This window comes from Hetaerina americana, unplaced genomic scaffold, assembly GCF_022747635.1.
Source record: "Hetaerina americana unplaced genomic scaffold, ioHetAmer1.1.p SCAF_5, whole genome shotgun sequence".
NCBI classification, from domain to species: domain Eukaryota; kingdom Metazoa; phylum Arthropoda; class Insecta; order Odonata; family Calopterygidae; genus Hetaerina; species Hetaerina americana.
In genome coordinates this window covers 27,598,567-27,617,794 of record NW_027287095.1, presented here as the reverse complement: position 1 = coordinate 27,617,794, position 19,228 = coordinate 27,598,567, and the positions used below count along the sequence as shown (strand labels likewise).

The 19,228-nt window shown below is 34.2% G+C and overlaps 1 protein-coding gene and 1 long non-coding RNA gene across 3 annotated transcripts; both read left to right on the top strand.

Annotated features, from left to right (window-relative positions):
* The first annotated feature begins 3,001 nt into the window (after positions 1–3,001).
* On the top strand, positions 3,002–9,478 carry LOC139693753 (ubiquitin recognition factor in ER-associated degradation protein 1-like). The gene is made up of 7 exons (XM_071592024.1): positions 3,002–3,189; positions 3,277–3,391; positions 3,477–3,631; positions 3,795–4,067; positions 4,690–4,823; positions 7,673–7,817; positions 9,294–9,478. Exons 1-7 carry the CDS (start codon positions 3,187–3,189, stop codon positions 9,366–9,368), a joined length of 900 nt encoding a protein of 299 aa, XP_071448125.1. The 5' UTR covers positions 3,002–3,186; the 3' UTR covers positions 9,369–9,478.
* Positions 9,479–14,047: 4,569 nt separating this feature from the next.
* LOC139693771 (uncharacterized) lies at positions 14,048–18,533 on the top strand. 2 transcript variants are annotated; one of them, XR_011702070.1, is made up of 4 exons: positions 14,048–14,246; positions 14,461–14,851; positions 14,934–15,079; positions 18,430–18,533. It is a non-coding gene; the product is annotated as an uncharacterized lncRNA (long non-coding RNA). The 2 variants fall into 2 exon arrangements; XR_011702069.1 differs by lacking the exon at positions 14,048–14,246 and having other exon boundaries at positions 14,280–14,851.
* The last annotated feature ends 695 nt before the right edge of the window (positions 18,534–19,228 follow it).

The window sequence follows — 19,228 nt, the reverse complement described above, 5'->3', positions numbered from 1 at the left end:
TATTAAACTAAAGGGATTCTTATTTAGTGTCCCTGCTATTTTACTCATCTTTGTCTAAATCACTTTGTTGATATGTGAAATGTAGTAAAATGTAGTTGAAATATGTAGATGGGCTAATGGAGAGGTAAGAATAAGGCAGTTAAGTACACTTTAGGAACAAGGAACAACTGTGAGGGGAGAATAATTAAATTCTGCAGCAGAGATAATGCCAATATAACTAATGCCTTGTTTACTATGGGTGAACCACTTAAAGTATGTCTGCACTTTTATATAACTACTTAAAATATGTCTGTAGGTACTATGGATACTCTACCTCTCCTTTCCTCAGCAATCAATCAGGTAAGTACCTACTTTTTAACTATCTCTTCTCCTCTCTTTAAATCTCACTTCACATAATCTAATGAATCCTTTCTATATTTCTTAATTGATATTTTATAATCCCTGCCCTCATCTCATCTTTATTCTAGCATACTGCACCCAAATACTGAGAGAGTTTTTTCATGGAATGAAGTACACAATGTGTTTTTCCACTGTTCTTTATTTTGGTACAACTAGTTTCAATGCTTAGGCGTCATCATCAAGTACAAATTACTCAATTTGCGGTCCATTTATATACCATTGCTGTGAGGGAAGGGGTGGGTGAGTAAGGGGGGAGATGGAGGATGAAGGAGAGGGGGGTAAAGAGGAGTGGTTATGAGGAGTTATAAATTGTGTTCCTCATTCTAAGAACATAAACTTCCACAAAGTTGGTCTAGAAATCATTGAATACCAATAGTTTTGTTCGCCTGATTCTTTTTGGTACCACTTTTGGGTGCTGGTGGCAATACCTGCCAAGAGGTATACTGGGATCAGGTTCAGGCAAAGAGCTATACTGAGCTCTTTGCCTGAACCATTGCTGATAGGATTTTTATAATTATTACAGTTAGTCTTCTCACTTGTTTCTTCAGAAAATTTCCACACTATGTTTTGGGCTGAATGTGACAAACTTGCACCTCCCAAAAAGACTTGAAAAACCTACCAAGTTAATCTACTGGAATTTAAATTTTTCTCAAAAAGGTAAATAACCCTCTTTAGAGTTAAAAAATGAGTTAATACAATTGTGCTTATTTTTGAACAGTCACATATTTCACCTTTGTTCCACAGGTCCTCATCTTGAAATACTCCAATTGTTGTTCATCTTCTTCCTTGGAAGAACATAGTACTCAATTTATATATGCTAGCAATCAAAAATTTAGAAAGTGAAGTTTTTGTGATGATTCCATATTGTCTTCCTTATTTGCACTAATAATGTGACCCCATAATTTTCTCAGTGAAATAGCCAACACCCTAGGACACTAGTTGGTAAAATTTTCATTCCCATTGTTGGTCTCAGTGATTCATGGGCCTTATGTTTATACTCTACATTAACCCGTCCATAACTTGATACACTATCACAAGTGATTCAGAGTATCTTCAAATATTCTTCAGACCTGATTGAAATTCTCTATTCTTTTTACTCTAATGCTCTAGAGCAGGAATAAATTTATTATCTGCAAATTTGACCTATTTTAAAAACATGCATGTAGTTGTTGCTTGATTTCATTTACTTGATAAATATTGAAAAGGTCAGAGTTTTTCTATATCATAAGATACAGACTGAAAGTAAAAATTCATAATATCAACTATGTCAAGTTAGTGCTTTTGGGAGCACAAGTACCTGCTTTCTTGGTTGAAAATTGCTATAAGAATTACTATCACCCCACCCAAGATCAGACTAATACAGAAGGAATTCCATGGAGGAGATGCACCCTCTGCCCAACCCTCCTGTAATTAGAAGTATCAAAATTTAAAAAGGGTGTTGGGTGTGCAGTTTAGTGTTTGGGAAGTTAATGCTACTGAATGTGTGAGGTTTAGACCTTGTTAAAAATTTGTGTTTTATCTTAAATGAAATAAATATGAGATAACTTATGATATGGTTGGGTACATCAAACGGTTATCCCATAGGTAGAGTACAGTGCTATTGACTGGATGGCCCACATTCCAGGTAATGTCTCTGTGCACTATCAGCTTCACCATAACTGTGCGATTGTTTGGGTACCAGATCATCCTGGGGAACCACAGGCAATGCAAAGAAAGAAACTGAAACATCTCTACTCAGATGTATAAATTTCACACATTGGGCTCAGTACAGGTGAGCACTCACCTATGAAGCCAGCCATGACCCTTACTCATGAAACCAGCCTATGTGATAACTGTGGGGTGGTCTACATAGCTTTGTGGTTGCTAATGCCTTCAGTTATCGCTACATCTGAGAGAATCTTTGATGCATTCGTCGCAGATATGTTGAATATGCTGTTATCTCACATAGGCGATTTAAAAACTAATTCTATTGAGTTATTTGTGAATATACTGAGGATTTCTAAATATGAATTGCGAATTTTGTCGGTTTTCCTGAGCAATACTCTTTTTACTTCGCATACGTAATTGCTGGCTGATTTAAGTCACCAGCGACAGCAAATATACAATTCCAATTTTGTTAAGTGTGAAACTCAATACTAGATAATTTATTTCAAAACCCCTCCAAATATTGTGGATAACAAATTAATTGATTACTTAAAAATTGATAAATACCACAAGAAGTCAGGTTTTACAGCATGAAAAATTTAAATTGCCGAATCCAAATCATCCTGGTAAATGGTGAAATTACTTAGCACTCATGATATGTACGGGGAAAATGTTCAAGTATGAATCAATTAACTTTGTGAAAATGTATCAGTAGTATTTACCTCGACTTTCTTAAAAACAAATGAAAATTATTTTAGAAATAATTTTTTTACCATAGGAAACTTTTTATTTATGTGATATCTTGTTTGAAAACTTTTAATATGATTTAATATTCTATCTTTTATCAATCTAATGTCTAAATTTTCTGAAGTATTTCACATCTTTCAAAGTTACCACTCAGAATATTCTTGAAAAGTTGCTAATTCGCGGGGTATGAACAAAAGAGTTCCGATTGTCGTCGTTTTGTAACTTCCCTGTCGTAGTTTTGCTAGCTGTGATTTTTTTAACTATAAGTTTTGAAATATTGTGTGACATTTTGCCGCTGGGTAAGTAGTTAAGAAGAAGAGAAGATTGTGAACTTTGGTTGTGCTAGATGAATATGAATGAAGATTAAGTTCGCACCGTAAAGAGTAATTCTACAAAATGGTTAGTTTAATTTCGTAGGGTAAGGGATCCTTCATTCTGTTGATTCATAGTTTTAAATCGTGCCTAAAAAATATTTTTACCTTGCAGTTTGGCTTTCATTTATTCCCGGTTATCCCTAGACCTTTTAATATTCAGTTCAAATGTTATTCTGTGTCAATGATACCAGGAAATGTCCGTGAAGATGTGGAAAGTGGTGGAAAAAGTAATTACGTTGGATGTAATTTCTGGGACGTAGCCCTCATTGATCATTTACAGTTGATAATGCCATGGCTTTCATTTTCTTTCAGTAATTATGCCTCCATCTGCCTTAGATCAACTTACTCGTTTAAATATTGTATATCCAATGCTTTTTAAGTTAACCAATAAGAAAACAAATAGAATTACTCATTGTGGAGTCTTGGAATTCGTTGCTGAAGAAGGACTCGTATATATACCATACTGGGTAAGAGTTAATGAAGATCTTGGGTATAGTTTATTGCATGTTCTTAATGATCGTGGTAGGCTGTCCATGGAGAAAAATTGTCCATACCTCACTTATTTAGTATGGTATGTTTTCTGGATTGTACACATTTGATTTAGGTTCTTGCGAAATTATTCTTTCACAGATGATGCAGTATTTACTTCTAGAAGAAGGAGATAATCTGCAGGTGGAAAGTGTATCACTGCCAGTAGCTACATTTTCCCGGTTTCAGCCGCAGTCACCAGATTTTTTAGATATTACGAATCCAAAGGCTGTTCTGGAGAATGCCTTACGAAGCTTTGCTTGCCTTACTGCTGGAGATGTGATTGCCATTAAGTATAACTCCCGTGTATATGAATTGTGTGTGCTGGAAACTAAACCAGGAAATGCTGTAAGCATTATTGAATGTGACATGAATGTGAGTCAAGTTGTAAGTTTTTTATTTTTAGAAGTAGGTCTTTGAAACCAAACAATTTCGTGTTTAACAAACGTACTCGATGGTTAGTTTGGGGGAGCAACAGAATTCCCTTATTTCAGACTGATTGAAACTAGCACTGAAAAATTTGTAATGACTTTTCCTTTTAGATAATATTGATTGTACTAAGTAAACTGGCGTTATTCACAAAATAAATGAACTAGAAATTTAATGTGATTCAATTAATTACATTTATGTTGAATAAAAAAATACAGTTCAGCTGTTGTCAGATGCAGTTAAATTTCTGTGCAAGGTCAAACCTTTGTCCTTTTAGCTGTTCCAGCAATTTGTCATGGAATAACATGTAAAGATGCAAAAGAAAGCTTTCATACAAAAGATACCTGCTGCAGCCCAGTGTTAATACTACTTTAATGAACTCATTCCCCATAGGCTCTTAAAATCTGAAATTGTTCATTTAAAGTTGTTTTTCTGTCTTAAAAAACTCCCCATCCTTATTTTTCAAATTTCATGCCTTTCATTACCGACTCCGAGCTTGATGCCTTTAAAATTAGTATGCTCATTGCATTAATTTACTGAAATAAAAATATGATAATTTTGTTCACAGGTGGACTTTGCCCCTCCAGTGGGGTATCAGGAACCAGAACGAACACCTAGAAAATTGGAGGATATGTCTGTTGATCCATCCGAACTCATGCCGGAGCCGACTGGCTTTAGAGCATTTCATGGTGAAGGAAATAGGTACCTATTAAAATCAATTTTACTTGGCGTAAATGTTTAAAGGTGGACTGTTATGACCTCATCTGGCATGGTATCAAAATTTTGTAATGCAAAGACTATGTAACTATTTATGCCCTCTTAAGTCATATTGGTGTGTCGTAAGCATATAGAAATATCCAAAATACTTACAAGGCTGTACATAGTTAACTACTTTTTAGGCCTTTTCAAAATGTCTGCTCTCTGTAGTGATTAAGCTGAAGTGTTGCTACAATTCAAAAGCTTGCTAAATCAATGAATCATAATCTTTCAGTCATGTTCTTTCAATGATCCTTTCCTTCTTACTCTTGCATTTCGACATTTCTTCGTTTGTCTTTTTACCTATTGAGCTTATTTCTCAGCATCCATATCTGAAAATCCAGCAAAAATGTTTCTTCTTTATAATACATCCCCTTTTAGCTACCACTGATATTATTTTTCATCATCACCCATCTTTTCACTTCATTTTTCTCCCTTTTAGTTTATCTATGGTATTTATTTCATTCTATGCATATGCATGTTTAACTTCAAATCTCTTTGTTTACATTCTTGTATTTGTGGGTCTCTTCCATGTTCCTGAGCACTATTTCTATAACCCAAGGCCCCCTTATTGCTTTCATATTTGCTATACTTATTGTTTCTTATGCATTTCTGGTAATTCTAGTAATCCCATCCCTAAGACAGTGCTCTCATTTTTCCACACATCTCATCTGCCTGACTTCTGGTAAAGTCATACTGAGTTCATGGCATTATTATCTTTTAATGCATTTGGATAAACTTGTTAGTCATAATCAATCGCACTATTTAAGTGAAACAACCACAGTCACTTAAGTGAGTTTCCCTGCAATAGTCTGTACTAGGATGAGGATGAGGAAAAAGATTACCAGATGTATACTTATATCATTTCGTAATAGACTAAGATACAACCTAATAGAGAGGATGCAGTGCATTGCAGTCTCAGGTTATTTGTGGATATGACATTGCCAGAAAGAAAAATACGTTTGCATCTCACTCCAGTGAGTTTTATCCTTTGGAGTCTTCACTTGTTATGTTAATATTGAAAGTTTGTATGAAATTAACCACAATAGGCAGAACAAAATAAATATAAAATCATGATGTCTTTATAAGTAATCAATCCAAGGAATAACATTTATAATAATTAGTTTAATGTATCATGTAGTGTTCAACATATGGAAATTTATGTGTTATACCCCAGATATCGTACATAAAATAAATGCTAAGAGAGATGAAAAGAGGAAACTAGGTAACTAGTTTCCATAAGTTATCACAAAAGAATAACATTTAGGAAGACCATTATTATGATACATGCATACATGCTCTTATTTTTATGGCTATCTACTATCACAATATTTTTAGCATGAAATATGCATTGTAATATAATATTTTTTCATAAGAAATTACTGTAGAAAATTATAGGTTATTTTTATTTCAATTGATATTGATTTAGATTTTAGATTGCTTCCTTTAAATATCTATGCTTTTGGTCATTAATTTTCTTAATCTTGTCCATCCAGTTCATCATTTAATCGGTCAGGAACCTAATTGCCAAGCCGAAAATACTTTAAAAGAATTCTTGGAGGTATTTTTTTGTATTATAATCAGATGCAGTTGGTCCACTGGCCGAGATTTTTCTTCTTTTTATAAAATAAATGATAAAATGTTTAACAATTTATGAAAATTTACAAAATAATCTTGCTCTTGAAAACATAATTCACATATTATACCTGACCTTGCTATTAAAATAGTTTTCATGCAATTTTTCATCCTGCATTTACTTTTGGTATTTCAATGCTTGCAACTAAGATTACTTAAGTTACTTTTATAAATTCCAATAAGATATTAAAGTTGCAGATTTTGCCTTTCATTATAACATTTGCGCATGGAAAAACTGAAGGAAGCACTCAACTTACAGCCTCTTAGCCAAGTGTGATAAACTGACTGCTACACTCATAAAAGCCACTGTTAAAGGATTCATGCACTTTCAAGACAAAACTTTTCTGTTGTTATTATCATTTGCAATATATGATGGGAAAGAAAAATATTTGGTGGTCATATACTGGTTTTGAGTAAGCTACTGGTAAACTGGTTTTGTGAAACGTACTTTGAAAATATTTTAGTGATTTAAAATTTGATAATGTTTGAGAAAAAAATATCCTTCCAGGAGATAATAATATCTTTAATTTCCATGATGATTAGCTATGAATGAAAACAAGCTAACTGGACCAATAATGTTATTTCCCCCAAAAACTGAACAATATGAAAGGGCAATGCATTACATATTATTGTATATTTGGACAGCCACTGATGAGTAAATAAAGCCTTGTTTGTCCAAAAAACCAAAACAGTTCAACATCAATCTGAAGGTCAGTTTGATAAGTAAGGGTGGAGCTTGCCTAGCACTATGCAAAATGTAGGCATCAGGGTAGGGCGCCAGGTCCTTCTCATGTGCCGGTTATGGTTCTCCTGGAAAATCTGGTACTTGACAAATCACCCGGTTTGGGTGAAGCTGAATGTTCTGAGGAATTGAACCTAGACCCTCCAATCAGTAGTCCAATAGACTACCCTCTAGACTATCATGTCTCCCTTCTATTTATCCATTCAATGAACCTAGGAGAAATGGAAAATCAGGTTCTTCCATTGCAGTTTACCCAGCACCAGTGCTATACTTAGTGTGGAATTCAAATCTTTGATATGTTGGTTAATAGATAGGCACATTACCAAACATATTAACTGATTGGTAACTTGATCTCATGAAATGATTGCTATCACCTGCCTCACTAGTTAAATGATAATGAGTGTTTGCTTATTTTTAGGCTTGATGGCAAGAAAAAAAAAGACAACGGATCATTGGATCCTATGACACCGAAAGTTCCATACCAAAGAGGAATCCCAGACTATAACTACAAAGTCGGCACTCTTCATTTCTTGAGAAACTCGAGACCACCACCTAGTAAAGAGGTGAGTTAAAATTGTATTGCTATAATATAAACCTAATTTAATGTTTTTATTTTATTGTATATGTATAAATATATTTTGGTTCATTGCTCACTGAAATTTGAATATATCCACAAAGCAAAGGGAACAACATTATTTTCTTCAGAAATTTACTATTTGGTACAAGACGTTTCACTGTGATATGGAGTCACCCAGTGTATCGTGTTGATGTCATACACACAGTTTATTCTAAAGTTACATATTCCTATTGGCAGTTTATTACCTTTTGGTCCCCTCCTGCTGTGGGACTTACAAATTTTTTGAATATTTGACTCTGATTTGCATTTTCAATCTACCTACTACAAGTTTTTGCCGGCATAGTAACCACCTGTTGGTTACATTTCTTTTCTAAACCAAAATTGTCATTTTTCTGTAAAAATACCTCTCATGTATTCATACAAATGGAGTTTTTTTAACTATACTGCATAAGCTGCATATTTGTTTTTTAATCATTAATAAAGAATTAATAATATTTGGATATCTCCCAAAAAACAAAATAAATTCTGTTTGGGGTCCATATCCAGCAAATGTCAGCCAGAGCAATTGCCAAAAGTAAGGTAATGCTGCCATATCATTATACTTGGCCATGGAGTGTATGTTAAATATATATGTATATGTTTTCATTTTTGTATCATATTTATTAGCTCTGGGCTTCAGGTTACAACTTCTGTTAAATTATCTTGTTTTAAAGGTTTCAGTAACTTAAAAATATCAATATTGGCATCATTTATAGTTATTATTTACTCAGTCAAATTCCTCAACAGAATTGGAAAGTGAATCAAAATAGGTGTTATTTGAATCCAGTATTGAGCTTGAAATTTTTCAAGTTTGAAAATGATCATGTTCGGGATTTCCTTTTAAAGGTTGACTTTTTGTCAATCATAAACTTGTATTAAAATGCAATCAACGAATAAAATAAAAAAATATCCTTATTCTTATAATAAATTAAAAAGGAGATTGTCCTTAGTGAAAATTTGGTACTTGGTAACAGGTTGGAGCAGTCATATAGGAGTTTCAGTAACTTAACAATTTAAATTAATGAGTCTAGATATTTCTTGGTTTATGCTTTCCATTTGTTGCTTTAGCCTGAGTGATAATTAATACACCTGTGAAGCATTTAGTACACCTGAACTACAAAAGTACCTTAGCCTCTGGTTCATTTAAAACAAAATTTTGGAAAAATTAATTTGTGATGAAGGCCAAGATCACTGGTAAGAGTATGCTGTTTTCAATAGCTTAGGTTATTTAGGCATTCTCGTGGTTGAGGGTGATGTCTCTTGATTAAATAATTGATGCCTTAAGTCTAGGTAATATGTGATTTCTCTTGGCTTCTTTTGTCTTTAACCTTTTCCATCGGAATGAAATCTTAATTAAGTGACTGACCATTTCTTTTGTTCTTTTTCTCTGGCATTATTTACATAAAGGTTTTTTGCTTTGCAGAAACAAGGGCCTCAGGATGATTTTCAGGCCTTTTCAGGAGAAGGTCAATCTCTGCGCTCAAAAGGAAGAAAATAATGTGTGAGGGGTCAGAAATTATGATCAAATCTGTACTTATTCTCTTTGTAAATTATTTTTTCTCCTCTTATTTCATCCTTATTTATTCTCAATAAATTTTCCTCCACATACCAGTGTAGTTATTATTAATATGTGTGTAAACTTTAATCTACAGGAAATGTATCACACTCATTTTTGCTAACATCATTCGATTGACTTAGTTTAAACAAAGTATCTATGAGCATTGAATATGTTGTCATCTCTATGCATAATATATCAGGAACCTGCAGGCATAGTAGTTTTAGTTCATCTGAATCAGGTTCCTGGTTGTAAAAAAATATATGGTAACATAAATGTCCAGTTAATCAGTCCTTCTATCAATAAGCTTGTGAAAATTGTGATGATGAAATTGATACATCCTCTGAATCTTTGAGCATAAAATTTTGAAGACTGCAAGTTTAAAAGAATCACCTTATTCTTCCTGAAAAATATCAATTTGTAGGTGGTGGTAAAAGTGAACTTCAGGCCAATAAAGGGAAAAAGGTAGAGAAAAGAAGGAAATGCAATTCAGGTTGTTACCGCATTGGCTGTGTAAGACCAATTTTGTCCACTTTGAGGGGGGTCAAAAGTTGCATCCAATTTTGAGCCTCTAGAAAAATCAATCCTAGATTGCACTGTGAGATTCCCATTTATGTGAAATAAGTGCATAGGAAACATTAGTGAGAAGTGCCTCAATGTACTTATTTTGGGCCAATGTGCATTCAAACTTAATTCCACCCTGATAACAACCAAAAATAGTATTTATGCAAACCACATGTAGTAAGGTGCCTGGAATAGTTGTTACAGTTATCCACTGGTGATGAGTCATTATTGGTCATACCTATAGATATTCTACTGATTGTGTAGTCCCAAAAGGCATTGTTCTTCATCACAAATGGATTGATGCAGAATCACTGTATGGAACACTTTTTTAGATTGGCCTCGGAAAATTCATCACAGGCTTTTAGGTTGATGTCACTATCATGGAAGAAAGGGGTTAGTTACAATTTATCTAACTTTTACAATGAAAATTATTCCATTGCAAGGTATTTAATGAAATCAAAAAAGTATTCCCTGACTTGCAAGACCGTTATTTATACCACAAAGCTTATTTATTATAATATATTACCCTCTGTAATCAAATGAAATTATCTCTCAAGAAGACAAATAATGTGCATTACATCTTCCAGGGGAAATTTATGATGGTATAGATATGGAAACAAAGCTCTGGGTTGGTTAGTATCTCTAATCACTGACCTGACATTGATATACAAGAACATCAGGCTGTGAGGACTTAAGTTTGTCTGATGGTAACTATTTCTTTACCTTCTGCAGATACTTGTTAGCATAATGTTGATCTAGTACCATAACTAAATCAGTTTTTGCTACAACCTAATCAAATGACTTTCATAATAATGCCAATGAGATAATTATCACACTGCAATACCGATTATTTATTGTAGTAACATTAATCGTGGTCATTTCTATGTAAATGAAAGCAATAAATTCAGCAATAAATGCAAAAATGGATTTGAAGGAAATAATAATTGGCTAACTTTGGTGTGTAATATCCACTGAAAAAACTGACAATTGAAAATGTTCAAAAGTTGATTTAAAAAGTGATTGTAAATAGTTTTAAATGACATTTTAAGTGAGATGAAGTTTTTTGTTATTCAAATTAGATTCTGTGAGTGCATAGATGATTTTTCACCTCATCTGGAGTTAAGAGAGCCATCTATCAAGAACTTCCACTTGTATACCAGGTACCTATTTCTTGACATGTAGAAATTTACAACTTCAAAAAATGTTTGGTTGTCAAAGAAGTTACGCAACCCTTTAGTGGGTATTTAAAGTTGCAATTTGGCTTATTAATTTAGTATTTACTTATGGCGAAATTCATTTCAATTTTTTATCTATATTTGATGACTTTATCTCTTATATGCTAATAGTTTTCAAGGGCCTATTTATTGCAAGCATAGGAAAGTTAGTACCTTAGTTAATTCTTGCATGCCCACAAGGAATAATATGTTGTCAACTTTTCCCAGTTAGTAATAGGTATCATTAAAATTCTAATTCTGTCCGTCCTAAATGCTTCTCATTCCTTGCTTCTATTTGAAAATATGTGCTATGAAATGGTGAAGTTTCCCAAAAAGTGAGTGATACCATTTTCAGGCTGGTGGGAGAATTTAACTTTTTATATGTTATTATGTTGATAGGGTCACTTAGTGATGGGGAATAATCAAGTATTAAGGTAGTAGGTACATCAGAGATGGAATTTGGTCACCTCTTCCCCTCTAGCCTCCCAAGACTAGAGTACACCAGCAAATGCCTATCATAGGGCGCATTCCTTTCTTATCTTCCATTTCATACATGAGGATAATCCAGAGAGTAACCTCCGTTTTCGTGTAGTGTGATAACTAGTGGAGAGAGCCAAATGATCGCTGTATTATGCACACAGTAGGTCAGTACGCCTCTAACTGCAGTGGTTTGTTTACTATAGCAAGTCCAAATGAACAAAACAATTGAAATTCCCACCCGTTGGTCTCATGATACATAGTAGCCTAACTTTTCAGTCGTGTTTCCATGCAACAAGAGTCCTAGTAATCCGTGGAAAACTTTCTAAAGATTTCAGTTATCACAAAACGATTTTCACGAACTTTTTCTTCAATTTTCAGGTGCAGTTCATTGTTCACCACAGGCCATCATGGAGATTTGGATTCAATCTCAAACGAACGACAACACTGACACACAACTCTTGTCGCTATTCACATATGGCCCATACAGAGCAATAATTTTCCGATGAATTTCAGCAGTTTTGAAGTATTTTATCAGTAAAAACCTTATCATGGAGCAAACTTCAAGGAGACCATGGATTACAAATGAGATGATTAGAAAAATGAATGAGAGAAGGAAATGGAAGAATGTAAATACAGAGGTAGAAGGATATCCAATAATAAATTGAGACAGGTGACATATAGAGCAAAAGAAGCATGGTGGAAGACACAGTTGAAGAATATGGAAACTTTGTTGAGGCCAAGTGAAATCTGTGGACAATACAAGAAGGTTAAAAAACTCAGGAGGTAAGAAGGGAAAATCTGTGTTAACAGTTGGAGATAGTTTGGAAAAAATAATAGTTGAACCAGCAAAGTTCCAAGAGAGATTGAAGGAATATATTGAAGAACTATATGATAGAGAACTTAAGCCAGCAAGGTTAGGCATACTCATAGATGGAGAATATGATGTAGATGAATATGAATTAAGTTCAGGCTCACTGGATGGTGAAATAGGAAGGGCACTGAGGGAAATGAAATCAAATAAGTTCATGGGGGTAGACAAAATTCCAGCAGAACTCCTTAAAGGTTTAGGAAAATTTGGTAGGAAGAGTTTCTATGGACCAAGTCATAGCATTTAGGAGAAAGGAGCCTGACCAGAAGACTGTCAGATCAGTTTTAATTCCAAAAAAGGTAGAGGCTACTTCATGTGAGAACTACAGAACCATAAGTTTGATTTCGCACGCAGCTAAAGTGGGTCTCACGATCATCAACGAGAGGATGAAGCGCTGGGAAAAGGATTAGATACTTTGGGGATGATCCGTTCCGGTTTAGGAAGGAGAACACTGAAAACGAATGTACAAAAAACCTCCGAAGTGAGTGGAAAGGTCCAATATTCAGAGTGTAAATTATTTGGCAGAGAGTCGTTGCGGCCATCTGGGCTTTATAAAGGTATCGGAAATTATAATCGGGTGTAATTATATCGAGACCACCTTTCCTAATTCCTGCGAATTTCAAACGGTCGCCACACGATATTCGCCAATTTCAGTACTCCAGTAATTATGTGAATTAGAAAAATTTAACGGATACCAACTATTTCATGGACTCCATGTTTGCAAAGCTAATTAATTATTGTTTGGAGCTAATGATTAGGGCATAGCAACAGGTGGAAAGTGTTGAAATTGTGTCGGTAATTCGTAGGTCTTATAAAAGAGGATGTATGGGGTTTATATTTAGCTCTAGTAGTATTAGCTCTTCTTCATTTAGGAGGATTAGGGAGTGAAATGTAATCAATCAATAAAGAAATTAGTGTAAAAGAAATTTTCAAGTAGTAGTTATACATTGTGATTTGGGCACCTTAAAAGTCTGTTTTATTCTTTTACTGCATTGTACATAATGGCTGACTTACGAATCTTCCTGAAGAATGATTAAAATTATACCTCAAATGAATCGTGGTCATAGGAATCGTCTTAATATTATGTCTCCGGAAAAAAGATAATTTTAAGGTCCGATTATTGCGGCTTTAGTCAATCCTACTTTATCTATTCGCTCTCTGGCCTATTTAAAATTAATAGGTACTTTTCGTTTAGTATGCAACCCGCGGTACTAAAACATGACTCAGGAATCACTCAAGGGAAAAAGTCATTGAGTTGAGGCGATCCAATTGACTCGAGTCGGTAAATTTAATCATTCAGTCCACCTTCAGTCAGTAAAACAGCAGCCGTCCCAAGCATGCCCAACCGCCAAAAGGTCTCTAAAGGCTCTTTGAACTCCTTGCTAGTCACTCAATGTGAGTCATCACACTTACTTGAGTGACTCGTTCAATTGAATGATTCGTCACTGATCGTCCCAACTCTAGTCTCTAATGCCTCGAGAGGAAAAGTGCACGGAATGTGGAAATTCCACTGCTTGGACTGCATTGGTGATAATAGTTTCATGATTTTAATTATAGATTCGATTCGTGAAGAAGTAAATGCGGCCATGAATCTTTGAACTTATTTAATCCGTTTTTGGGACATGGTTACGTTTGAAGTAATTATTTCTTTTACGTTATAATCAAAGGATTGCTAGCATCGACGCAGCGTAAAAGGTTCGACGACGTTTCATTTTCTTATGTGGCTCATCTCTTGAAATGGATCTTCTGCTATGGTTGACATATCTTATTTAATATTTGTAGATAGTACACGGTGTTAGTGATGTACAAATGTTAAAGAAGACTACTGTTAACAAAACAATCCGGCCACTTTGGCGATGGGGGTGTTAAGGCATTACCTTACTCTATTCCTCCTAATATTACCTTCTAGTTCCTGGTTTCTACGGGTTCATCATTATTTTGCTTCTATGTCCGAAAATATAGGAAATTACTTTGCTCCAGATAAAATTAATGCAGAAGTACTGTCATCATCTCAAAGATGAATAATTTTTCATCACCTAAGTTTTAACTAGTTAAGCTTCCTTCAAGTTAAATAATATCCATCTCTATTGATCAACATTGGATCTTTAAATAAAGAATAGATCCTGAGCCATGTAGACATTTCATATGGAAGCAATATATAGTGAATGCAAGAGAAACATTAAAATGTATTTGCCGCACAGTAGCATTGATTGTGAAGCTAATACACTATACGGTATTATTTAAAATGATGCTTTAATCTTATTGGCCAGTTCAGCATGGTTTCGCCGTAAAACAAAAAAGTACGTACATTTTCTTTGTATACGTCACATGTAAAAAGGTTATTTACATTGCTTGGGGATATTGAACAAATGAACATTTCAGAATTTCCTCTCCAAAATGTGCAAAATTCGTCCTCGAGTACAAAGGTTTCAAGAGCAAATATACTTTAAGATTAAGGTGGAAATTATTTTACGGAGATACTTTCAAATCTGGAGGAAGCTTGCTTGCTTGCTGTACTGAAGTTAGTTGTAAGTAAATAACATTTCAGTATTCATGCAATCCAGTGAGATATTTCATCTTAATAGATAGTAAACATGTCCATGTAAATGAAAGATGATGCTAGATATAAAAATATGTTATTATGTGCATGTTAAAGGTCAAATTCATTCTAGGAAGCATTTAGAATAAGCATTGCATTTGTGAAAATCATCACTTCATGTAGGAAATTAATTTTAAGGTAATATCATTGTAAATGGTCCACTATTAATAGGCCTATGGCCTGTAAGCCATTCTCTTAGCAATAAGCTTTGTTCATACTATTTCCACCAATTAGCACCCAATGCCCATTTCATCGGGGGCTAATTGCAATGCTTTAGTTCTTAAATCCCCATAATGGATGTCGTGCCTTCCTCTGGTGTAATGATGATGATTGGTAGAGTTAAGAGAATAGCTGCCAATGTTTTTTATATACAGAATTAAAAACATATTGTAGATGCACGGGAGTGGTAGCAAATTTAATTAATAGAAAATAGGCCTTGATGGAGAATTGTGAGGTTTCCTGGTGAAAAGTTTTCTTTTGCATTTTAAAGATGGTTTTAGAAATTGCAACTGATCCCCATTATATTATACGATAGGTTATATTTGAATAAATTTTCCCATAGTAAAAATTGAGTTGTACAGTTTTACTTGTAGTTTCATACAGGTGTCTTAATAAGTAGCAAGTTGAACTGAGCTTATGTTGAAGGGCTTTTACATGTGTATCCCAAGAAATATTTGCGTATAGAGAAATACCTAGAAATTTACATTCCATCACATGCGCAATTGATTGGTCATTAATTTTTACCTGCATGTCATCTGTCACGTTCCTATTGCATGTAAAGTATACTATTTTACTTTTATTTACATTTAAGTCTAGAAGGTTGTCTGTACACCACTTGTTTATTGCAAGTGGGACAGACTTTGATTTTTTCACTAGGCTGGGATATTTTTGTGTTGATATTATTACATTATTGTCGTCAGCATACAACACTGGTATTATTCCTTCATAATTATGTAAGTAGTTAGGTAGGTCATTGATGTATATCTGAAAAAGGAGTTGCCTTGAGGGATGCCTTTGTTAACCTGGTATGCTTCAGATGAATATTTTGACTTATCAACTGATAACACTACTTTCTGAGTGCAATTGTGAATATAGGACTTCATCCAATTTATAGGAATCTCTCTAATTCCTATTCTATTGAGGTTAATTGGTAGTTGAATGTGTTTACATTTTCAAAAGCCTTTGACAAGTCAAAAAATATTCCAAGAGTTTTGCATTTAGCATCTAATGAATTAAGTATGCTATTGATTTCCTGACATATGGCTGTTGTGTTAGACCTTTTAGATTTAAATCCATGCTGAGAATTTGAAATTAGGAAGTTTTTTTCAAGATAAGATGCTGTTTGCATATACAAGGCTTTTTTTGAATATTTTAGCAAATATATTTTGGATGGCTATGTCTGTGGTTGTTCAAATCACTAACACAGCCATGGTTTTTATATATGGGCACTACTTTTGATTCTTTTATTTGGGATGGGAACATCCCTGGTATCAAAGATTCGTCAATTAAAAATAAAAGGGGTGCTTTTATTGCTTCAAAATAATGTTGAACAACTTTACCTGGAATTCATGTGGGCCAGTACTGGATTTGTTTCCGAGTGAAGAAACAATTGTGTTTAGATTGGTTTCAGAACTGGGCTTGGTAAACATTGACGATGATGCATTTGCAAAAAGTACATTAGCTGGAGAAATAGTTGGGCAAGGGCTGATACGTAGTGTTTGTTAAATTTATTAGCTAAAGATGAATAGCTTATGGCAGATTCCAAAGAAACTGCGGGAGATGCCGCAACAGTAACTTTTAACGGAGTCATCCGCTAATGTGCATTTCAATGCAACAATTTCAGAGCGTAAAAATCATTCGCCTTGACTGGGACTCGAACCCAGATCCCTCAATATCCGGTCGAGTGCTTTAGCCACTTAAGCTACCGAGTTGGAATTGTTGCATTGAAATGCACATTAGCGGATGACTCCGTTAAAAGTTACTGTTGCGGCATCTCCCGCAGTTTCTTTGGAATTTGTCAAAGGGAAAACACCATACGTGTTTAAAAGTTGGCTTTAACCTCGTGGACAGTGGCGCCTCGCGCACGACTACGAATACATGTGACATTGTATGTACGGTATTTCGTCATAACATCTAGTTCCTTTAAAAGCCCCAAAATTTCAGAGTTTAAGAGGACGCCTCGGTAGCTTAAGTGGCTAAAGCACTCGACCGGATATTGAGGGATCTGGGTTCGAGTCCCAGTCAAGGCGAATGATTTTTACGCTCTGAAATTGTAGCTTATGGCAGTGTTATCCTTCAGGGATAGATACTTACTGTCAATAGCATGTAGTACATTTGTAACGAATCCATTGAGTGCTGTAAATGTTGCTTTACCTATTCTAAAATCATGTTGTTTTGAAAAAATGGAGTACTTTTCTAAGAATTTTACAATACGTATTCACAAGCCTTTACAAAAATTAAAAAAAAAACTAGAGATCAAACTTATTGGTCTGTAAATTCCAACGTTATTCTCATTTCCCTTTTTGTGAAATTGTATTTCTTTACTCAAAGTCAGGCATGGTGTAAAAATACCTTGTGACAGCGAGAGGTAGCAGAGATAATCAAGGGGTTTAGCAATTTGAGCGATAGAAAACTGAATTACTTTGTGAATCATCTCTCCCTGGACAAATCTTATTGCTAAGAGAATGGCTTACAGGCCATAGGCTTATTGATAGTTGACCATTTACAATGACATTACCTTAAAGGTAAATTCCTATATGAAGTGATGATTTTCACAAATGTAATGCTAATTCTAAATGCTTCCTAGAATGAATTTGACTTTTAACATGCACATAATAACATATTTTCATTTCTAGCATCTTCATGATATAATATTATCAGTAAAACTGAAAAGTATACTTTTGTAATTAATTTCTAGCCCAATGATCTGAGCATTCTCTAAGGGTGACCATCCCATTCTGTAAATTTTTGGATTGGTTTTATGCAAATTAGGTCGAAACTTGCATTTTAGCTGTCATTCTTCTCGAAAAAGTAGTTGCAGTGCAAATTTCAACTTGAAGCATTCTAAAAGTCCATGATAAATATTCTCAATGCAAATTTATTGTTTTTTCAATCAAGGCAAGCATAAAAAAAGCAAGTATAGGCTAGGCACACATAATCTAATCATGCTTGAAGTATTTTAAGAAGAATTTTCCCTTATGCATACTTTTCCTTTAAAAATATAACATATTCAAGGAACCTAATTTTATTAAGACTACCATGTGCTTTTGCCTTTTCCAGTTTACCTGTGAAATGAAAGAAGAAATAAATTCATGGCTGATGGTGGCTAGCTGATTAATTTACTGCATGTGAAATGAGCCAGCACAATAAAAATCTTCCTCAGATTTCGGAGTTAGTCTTTGCCCTTTGATGCTGAGTGGAAGCATTTCCAAGTAGGGAGGCTGTTACCAAATGGTGAAGGGAACATTAAATTAAGAAAAAAAACATATCTCTATAAGGCTGGATGGTATGCCGTCCCCAAAGTGGCTACCTACCTTGGTCACTTCAAAAAGTAAAATTATTATACGTACATGCAGGAAGATTTCATTCCTTTAGAACCCTAAATATTTACTTTGTGAGAGTTTTCTTTGGTATCTAAACTAACTAGAGCATTGCCAGATTTTGATAGATCATGGTATGAATCCTGGTCAAGACAATTTCTGCATCGTGAAATTTCTCCATTTCAGTTCACAGAAAATAAAACTATTTAAGAAATTCATAGCATATCTGCAGCTCTTTAAATTCTTTGTAGGTGGATTTAAATAATTCCATCTTATGAAAGAGTAATTATTCATAATTAAAAATGACAGTTTTCAGTTAATCATCTGCTATTTAATTAGGTATTCAAAATCATTATGACTGTTATCTGGGAGAAATTCACAGAGGGAAATTGAAGATCTTATTTTAAAAAAAGGCATTTGCGTAGTTTTTTGGTAATGCATGGAGAGGATTTGAAAGAAGGCATATATAAAGAGTATTTTATAGAAGACATTTATGAAGAGGATTTAAAAGAAGGCATATATGAAGAGGATTTTATAGA